The following is an 8,479-nucleotide window of genomic DNA, read 5'->3' as shown; positions in this document are numbered from 1 at the left end:
CAAAACAAAACAAAACAAAACAAAACAAAACAAAACAAAACAAAACACCAACACATTTAAAGCCAAAGTGCCTTGAAAACTCAGAAGATTTTCACAAATATCACAAGCCTTAGGTGAATTGAGGTCATGGGCCACTGAAAACCACACTTGTGCTGATGCTACCCTATCCTTGGCTACCCACCCTTCTATTACTAAAATTTGTAGAATGTTTCACCAATATCTTACATGATTTTTTATGTGTTTCAGCCTGAAGGTGGAATTAATTTCATTAGAACATTCCATAAGCAAAATGAGGATCAGGGGGTCAACCTTCCTCCCAACTTGGCAGAACTGGTTATAAATCCTAGTTATGTCCAGTCTCCAGATAGTCTTGTGTGGAGATATTTTTATGACCTTAAAGGTATAGTATGTTATTTTGTGAAGCCTTTTCAGTTAACGGTTTATATATGTGATTATATAGGTGTATTGGATATAGCATGCTTTTATTTTACACTTGGTCACAGTCAAGAGGAGTTTGAAAAAACACATTTCTCTACAGAGTAGGAAATGAGAGAAAAGGATTGGAAGCAAAAGAGAATGTCACACAAGACTTCGAAGTGTGAGGGGTGTATGTTGGGGCTGGAGGTGTCTCGGGAGAAGAGGCTGACAAGAGAGGAAGGGGTCTAAGAATGCAGGTTTTAGAAACCACAACAATGAGTCTATACTTTATCTTGGTGGAAAAGAGGAGGAATTAGAGATTTTAAATAGGAGAGTGGCACAATTAGGTTTTGTATTTATTTTTTATTTTTATTTCATTGAGATCAAAACTCGGATGCTCAACTGACTGAGCCACCCCAGGCAACCCTTGTATTTAGTTTTTAAAATTATTTTGTTTATTTCATTGAAGTTAATTGACATAAAACATGATATTAGTTTCAGGTGTTCCACATAATGATTCGGTATCATTGAGAAATGATCACTACATGAATCTAGTCAACCTCAGTCACCATACATAGTTACAGAATTCTTTTTATTGCAATGAGAACTTTTAAGATCTTAGCAACTTTCCAATATATAACATAGTATTATTAATTATAGTTGCCATACTGTATATAACATCCTCATGACTTATTTATTTTATGATTAGAAGTTTGTACCTTTTGACTCCTTTCACCCATTTTGCAGGCACCTTAGTTCCTGCCTCTGGCAACCACCAATCTGTTCTCTTTATCTATGAGCTTGTTTTTTTTGTTTTTAGAGTCCACCTATAAATGAGATCATATGGTATTTGTCTTTCTCTGTCTGACTTATTTTCCTTGACATGATGGCCTCAGGGTTCATCCATGTTGTCCCAAATGGCAAGATCTCATTCTTTTTTATGGCTAAATAATATTCCATTGTATATATGTACCACATCTTCTTTTATCCATTCATCCATCGATGGACTCTTAGGTTGTTTCCATATCTTGGCTATTGTAAATAATACTGTGGTGAATATGGGGATACAGATATCTTTTTGAGTTAGTGTTGGCTTTTTGAAGTGATGGTCAGTCTAGATGAATTGTGGAGAATAGATTGGAAGGGACCAGATAAGAGGCAGGGAGATGAGTCAAGAGGCTCTTGATGTCCCTCAGGTGAGGGAAGATGGTGGCCCACACTGTGACAGTTTTGAGGAGATAATTGTTATGAAGCAAGAGAATTTGAAGAGGTAGGGCTGATGGGACCTAGAGGGCAAGATAGAAATTGATATGTAGGATGACTGTCGAGTTCTTTAGCAAGGTCCCCTGAGTTGAAAAGTCTGTTCAAAATTTTAGGAGAGCTTGGAAGGTAGGATAGTATCTGATGTATTAGGTATGTATCAGATCAATATCTTAGGGGCACATGGGGTCTGATGGTAACAATTCCTACCATGTTTTCTGTGACTGTAGAAGAGCTTAAGTGCCTTAGTGGGACTACATTTGACTCTCCTTCTGTAGTACCATTTTGAAGTATTTTATCTTTGTTTTTTCAACTTCCTCTGACTCAGGCTCAAAAGAATATAGATTTCCAGGAGGAATAATACAACTGGCACAATACTGGAAAAATGCAAGTGAACTAAGCAGCCATGAACAAATTTTTAGTGAATTCCTGAATCAGGTAATTGAGAAAAAAATTTTTTAAATGTTTATTTATTTATTTTTGAGAGAGAGAGAGAGAACACGAGAGAACAAGAATATACAAGCCAGGGGAAGGACAGAGAGAAAGAGAGAGAGAGAATACCAAGCAGGCCCTGTGCTCTCAGTGAGCCCCAACACGAGGCTCAATGCCATGAACAGTGAGATCATGACCTGAGCACAAATCAAGAATCAGACACTTAACATACTGAGCGACCCAGGGGCCCTGAGAAAAAAAAATTTTGATGATGGATTAAATATGAAATTTAGATTGGATTCAGCCTTCTCTTGGAAAAAAGGAAGAAGAAACATCTAGTCAAACATTGGCTGATTTGATTAATGGAAACTATTAATTGAGGCCTCAATGTGGATTTGGGAGCTTAACTTCTCGGCATGGATGGTTACATTAATCAAAGGACTGGATACTTGTGAGATTTCTCTTTGATTTGTTTTTAAATGCTCAACCCACTGCCTTGCATAGTGACCCACAAGTTCCCTGATTCTAATCCAGTCCCACCACTGCTGACCCTAAGTAAATCACAGCTAATCTACATTTCACTTTTGTCTCCTACAAAAAAGGTGGGGGATAATACTGCCAACCTTATGAGATTGTGACATAATAAATGTAAAGGACATACAAAATCCCGTGTTCAGAGTGAGGGCTGCATTTAGGATTAGTTATGATTATGTGAATGGTTAAGTTGCTGAGTAGGATATTTGCTGAATAACTGGATTTAATTCTTTTTTTCTTTTTCAAGCATCAAAATGCCCTCACTTTGAGCACACTCAGAATTTATAACAATGGATTACGACAGCCACATTTTCATTTTAATGCAAATGAAATGGGATATGTAATAAGTGGATGTGCTAAGGTAATTTCACTGCGAACACTTTTTCAAACTTTCCTTTTGAGTTCAGAAAGAAGGAAACACGAGGTTTTTCTTTGGTTCAGTTGTTGGTAACATTGAAAGACTTGGTGCTAGCAGCTTTCTGGGCACAGTTTCCTCAGAAGATACCATGCAGGTCCTACTAGCTAGCTTCCAACTTTGACATTGGTGTGAGAAGAGGCTAAGAACATTCAGAAGTGATACAGAGGTTATTACTTATGGTGAAGGGTCTGGAACATTTTACATTCTCAGAGTTTTGCATTTTTAGGTAATGCAAGGTTTAACGTGCTGCCCTTTGGGGAATACAAAATAGCTGTTTGCCTCTCAGTGTAATGTGAGTGGTGATGGCTGGGGAGGTGTGTGGAGCGTCACTAGGACGGCCATGTAACTTTGTTTATGCAAGATCCTTCTGATGTACACTTATCTTGGTGAGACTGCTGACTCTTCAGAGAGTCTTGGTTTGGATGATCAATCACATGGTTACCATAAGTGAGTAGCGTGTTACAGTAGGGACTTAATGGCAGGGCTTCTATGCCAGCTTACGTGAATCAGGTGGGCTTCTGGCTTGTACCTGTCTCAATCCTGACAGAAAGAACCAAACCAGAGTGAAACACACTTATTATTTAATCCATAGCAAAAGTTTTATGTTTTTAGAGGTGAAGGCTTTAATAAACTGGAAATGGGCGTTGTAATCTCTCACAAATTGTATTTCAAGGATCAGATTTTATTTTTGGTGTTGTTATACGCTCACAGGTGTGCATTTGTGTGCTCCTTTAAATCAAATCTTTTTTTTTTAATCTTTATTTATGAGAGAGAGAGAGAGAGAGAGAGAGAGAGAGAGAGAGAGAGCAGGGGAGGGGCAGAGAGAGAGGGAGACTCAGACTCTGAAGCAGGCTCCAGGCTCTGAGCTGTCAGCACAGAGCCTGATGTGGGGCTCAAACTCATGGACCTTGAGATCATGACCTGAGCTGAAGTCAGACACTTAACCAGCTGGGCCACCCAGGCACCCCTGTGTGCTCCTTTAGTGTCTCTTTTAAGGAAGACTGTTAGGCTGCTGCTCTCGCGGAAGGATTAGTTTTCCCAACCAGGGAGGAAGAAGGGCATGAGGGGGGCAGTAGAACCCTGAAATGTAAATCCTCTGCCTAATTAGAGAAAGTAATTTATAACCTTTAATTAGAACATAGTGACCGGTGCTCTTTTTGGATGATGTTCCACAGTATTGAACTCACTAATGCATGTTGAGGAACATTTACTACAATAGAGTATCTTTTGACTTCTGTGGGACTGTCTCAGAAACAGATTTTATGTGAGAGATGGCCTCCATTTTCTGCCATTTACCCTCACTAAGTAGTATTTTTATTCATCTGTTCTTCATTATTAATACTTCTCCTTTATGAATATTTGATTTTATTTGCTTAACTTCAACCCTGTTTTTTCCCTTCTCTTTAGGTTGGCGTTATTAACACTCAGGGTATCACAGAGTTTAGTGTTCACATTGGAGATGTGGTATTTTTCCCCATGGGAACTCAGCATTACATTAAGAGCGCATGTGATGAGGATTTGCTTCTTATTCTTGCCTTCAGCACTGGAGACCAGGTGAGTTTAAGGCAGTTTAAGAGAGATTGCTGAGTGCCAATGATGTGCAGAATATCCTGCTTAACACAGTGTCTGGACCACAGGGGAGCCTCAGTAAATGTGAGCTGAATGAATGAATGAATGAATGAACTGGTAGAATCTGTGTGTCAAGAGAAGGAGAATCAAATAATCTCATTTGGTTATAAAGGGATCTAGTATTTCTAATAATTCTATGATTCTAGAATTTTTCTCCTAATTCCCATGCTCTGAACCAACTTAGAAAAAAACACACATAGATACAGAGAGAGACAGAAACACACAGTGAGACAAACATAGAGGAACAAATCAAGAGAGGCTGACTGAAAAAGAGAGGTAGTGAAAGAGAGGAAAGAGAATGAAAGAGGGAACAAGGACAGGTCGTCAGACCCAGCTGACTGGACAGCCAGGCCAGATAGGCAGAGATTATCAATCCAGTGGAGAGAGCCTGTGTCTGGCTGTAGAGCACGAGGACCACTTATTAGGCAGCAAAGTTCTCTGTCATGTGCTGCTGGAGCTCTGAGAAGCCCTTCTGTTACCAGTCCTTGCTCACAGGAAGACAAGGTCTTCCCTCATCAAAGGGAACTACCTTTTAGTAGGACAGACAGCCCTTCCAAAGGCGATGCCTCAGCACCTCCACCATCAGTCACACTTTCCGTTTTCTCAGAATTGAAAAGGTGAGCTCCCCATGCCAAGGGAAGACAGGCATACAGATGACCATTCACAGGAATTCATAGCTGTGGAAAGTTACAAAGCCAAGTATCCTGCTGTCTTGCAAGTGCCTTGATGTTTGTAGGAATCTTAGTACTTTGGCGCTGATGCATCTTGTTTTGGTTTCCACTGCCAGTTGCAAACCCTTGACATGGATGATTATCTCCAGGCCACAGCAGACCACATCCTGGCCCAGCTTTTTTTCAAGAAGCAAAGTGAGTTTAAGAAGATCCCCAAATTTGAGGAGGACCAGGCAATCAACCTGCCTTAGATTTGCTGATGAGTTCATATCTATCCTTCCTTCTTCATTTGTTATTGTTGTTTTTAAAGGACCACTTTGCTAATGAACCTAGAGCTCTGTACAGAGTAGAAATGGGAAAGCAGGTGCAAAACAGCCCTGTGGGCTAATTTAGCTTAGTGATTATAGGCTGTGTATGCTAAGGGTGCATTTCAGTATACTCTGCATAGATTGGCAGATCTATGGAGAAGATCCTAAGTTAATCTATTTTTTTATGGATTTTTGTATGTGTGTATATATTTATTTATTTTCCTTGTGTTACTTAAATTTTATTACTCTAAATGAAAATCCATTTTTTTATGCCTATCAGTAAATCTTACTACACTGCATGTATTTTTGTCATTCATCACTGTGAAAGGAAGTCAGCCTGTGTATGTATATATTGAGGTGCTGGAACCCAGGTACCTCAAACTTTGTCTGGAGAGTTCTGTATAGAGCCCAACGCTGGTGATTCCTAACCCTTCTGTTGGTTTGAAGATACTTTTTATAATGGCAAAATTTTCAAGGGCTCACTCATTTGGTTGTATACTTACTGCATATTAGCCAAGAAAATATTCAGTGATAAAGTAATAATGAGTTCAGTACCTTCTTTGAATATATTGGATTTCATTAATCACATCATCAACTATTTACATCTGAGGAGTAGTCATCCCTATATTTGAGAAGCATGTGGTTTATTTAGTCCATCGGCCATGCTGGCTATGTGTGTGGATTCAAGGACCATTTGTCATCACTTGGAAGCTGGTGGTCTCTAAGTTGGGGGTCATTGTCTTAAGTGGAAAAGAATTTGTTCAGATCTAACCTGTGCTGGTTTTTGTTTACAATTTATTTTAGCAGGTATTTAGTCCCTGCGTTGTGCTTGGGTACAGCCATTAGTTCTGGGCTACCCTATATAAAATTCTCAAGTCAATATAGCTGATTTTTAATGCTTTTGACCATCACCCACCTTCAAATATTCCCTTGATACCTAATGGGATTTTTAGATATTTTAAGATATTTGTTCCCAGACTAAAAAGAATATATATGTTCCTTTCTCTCTTTGTCTCTGTTTCTATTTCTCTATCTTTCTGTCTGTCTGGATTGCTAGTTCTGTTGACTACAAGTACAGAATTCAGTGAGAATCAGAAATGGCTCACTTTTAGCATGAGGAAGTAGCCATCTACATAAAGTACCTAATCAGATAACAAAAGGCCTGTTATCGCTTAGAACTACTGTGTATTACCTTATTGCGCTTTACTGGGTGATCCAGCCAAGATCAAAGCGTGGTAACAATGGGAGGTTTGTGATGGCGATGTTGTCTTGAAAAGACTTTATAGAGAATGGGTCTCCAGCCAGGTGGAGGAACATGGTTGAGAAGATTCAGGGAACAGCACCAGGCATTAGGTATATGGAAGAAGGATGTCCAGATAGAGAGGAAATAGTCAGAAAGGTAAACAGCAATGTGTGTAGACAGATTTTATCTGCAAATTTTGTTTTACTTTAGGAACTTTTTTTATATACTATAAACCAGCTCATAATCCATTTTCCTATGTCAGGAAGTATTATTTAATAAAGATTTTATGCGTCTTTGTGTATTCTTTTGTCATTGTAATTTTGAATGAAATCTGTTCTTTATGGATTTATGTATTTGAAGCATTTTTGGATTCCCTGTATGCATCCTTGAAATATGACTTAGGAATCTAGTCCACTATGTATTTAAAAAAGAAAAATCTTAAAAATAAAGATAATGTAATGAGACAATTCAGTTGGAATATTGTTGGTGTGTTATTTTATGGGGGGATGTGCTCTTCGATTTTGTTGCTCTCATTTCAGTCCTTCATCCCTCCTTGGGACGCTGATTTCTAGTTATACCATTTTATTCTCTAGGGTAACTTAATCCATTTACACTCAAGTGCTTTTAGGCTTTTTGGTATATCAACTTTATTATCAAATCAGTAGATTAAAGAGTGAATTGCTAGATCAGACTGATTATTTGGCATCATTCAGGCAAACCCCAGACCTTTGAATACTTCTTTTAAAACCAAACTCACCTTTAACCATTTTATATATATAGTCTATTATAGACACAGTAGGTTCGTTTGAAATGGTATGAATTGTTCTTAGCTGTTTTAAAAAATCTTTCAAAAGAACTTTCTTTTTAACAGCACTTTGAATAACTGAATAGAATGAATTATTTTGAATAGAGGAACTACAGGTTAGGTAAACAACCCCAAATGTTCCTTATTGCTTCTAAATAGTGAAAGGTAGTTATAAAAAGTTTCTTTGTTCATACTCTCACCCCTTCCCTATTGAAAAGCAATCAGGCTGGTTTTTATCACCCAACTGATTAAGGAAAAGGAAAATGGTTAAATGTTACTATACAACTTGATTCCCAATGAGTCTATTTTCTCAATGGTTGAAAATGATTCGGCAGTATAATATCATTGCTTTAAAAAACTATAAAAGGGGCACCTGAGTGGCTCATTTGGTTAAGCGTCTGACTCTTGATTTCGGCTCACGTCTTGATCTCACTCCTGGAGGGACTCTACCAGCTCTGCACTGACAGCACAGCACCTGCTTGGGATTCCATTTCTCCCTTCTCTCTACCCCTCCTCTGCTGATATGCACACACGTGCACTCTCGCTCTCAAAACAAATAATTAAATTAAAAAAAAAAGTAGAAAACTAAAAGAGATTTTTACATAGTTTGGATACTAACCCTTTATCGAATAGGTCATTTACAAATACCTTCTCCCATTCAGTAGGTTGCCTTTTAGTTCTGTTGATTGTTTCCTTCTCTGTGCAGAAGCTTTTTATTTTGATGTAGTCCCAATAGTTTGTCTTTGCTTTTATTTCCCTTGC

General features: G+C 38.3%; 1 protein-coding gene across 1 annotated transcript in view; it reads left to right on the top strand.

The window, feature by feature from the left end:
- CUNH18orf54 (chromosome unknown C18orf54 homolog) overlaps positions 1 to 7,383 on the top strand; it is a 62,697-nt gene extending 55,314 nt beyond the window's left edge. The window contains exons 7-11 of the mRNA XM_040478782.1: positions 247 to 400; positions 2,006 to 2,115; positions 2,891 to 3,004; positions 4,469 to 4,615; positions 5,478 to 7,383. Of these exons, the coding sequence (XP_040334716.1) occupies positions 247 to 400; positions 2,006 to 2,115; positions 2,891 to 3,004; positions 4,469 to 4,615; positions 5,478 to 5,612 (660 nt within the window). The 3' untranslated portion in view covers positions 5,613 to 7,383. The remainder of the gene's footprint in view (positions 1 to 246; positions 401 to 2,005; positions 2,116 to 2,890; positions 3,005 to 4,468; positions 4,616 to 5,477) is intronic.
- The last annotated feature ends 1,096 nt before the right edge of the window (positions 7,384 to 8,479 follow it).

Source organism: Herpailurus yagouaroundi, unplaced genomic scaffold (genome assembly GCF_014898765.1).
Source record: "Herpailurus yagouaroundi ecotype Mexico unplaced genomic scaffold, PumYag 142, whole genome shotgun sequence".
Lineage (NCBI taxonomy): Eukaryota > Metazoa > Chordata > Mammalia > Carnivora > Felidae > Herpailurus > Herpailurus yagouaroundi.
The sequence above is the reverse complement of the archived record's forward strand: the minus strand, read 5'-3'. Positions and strand labels throughout refer to the sequence as shown.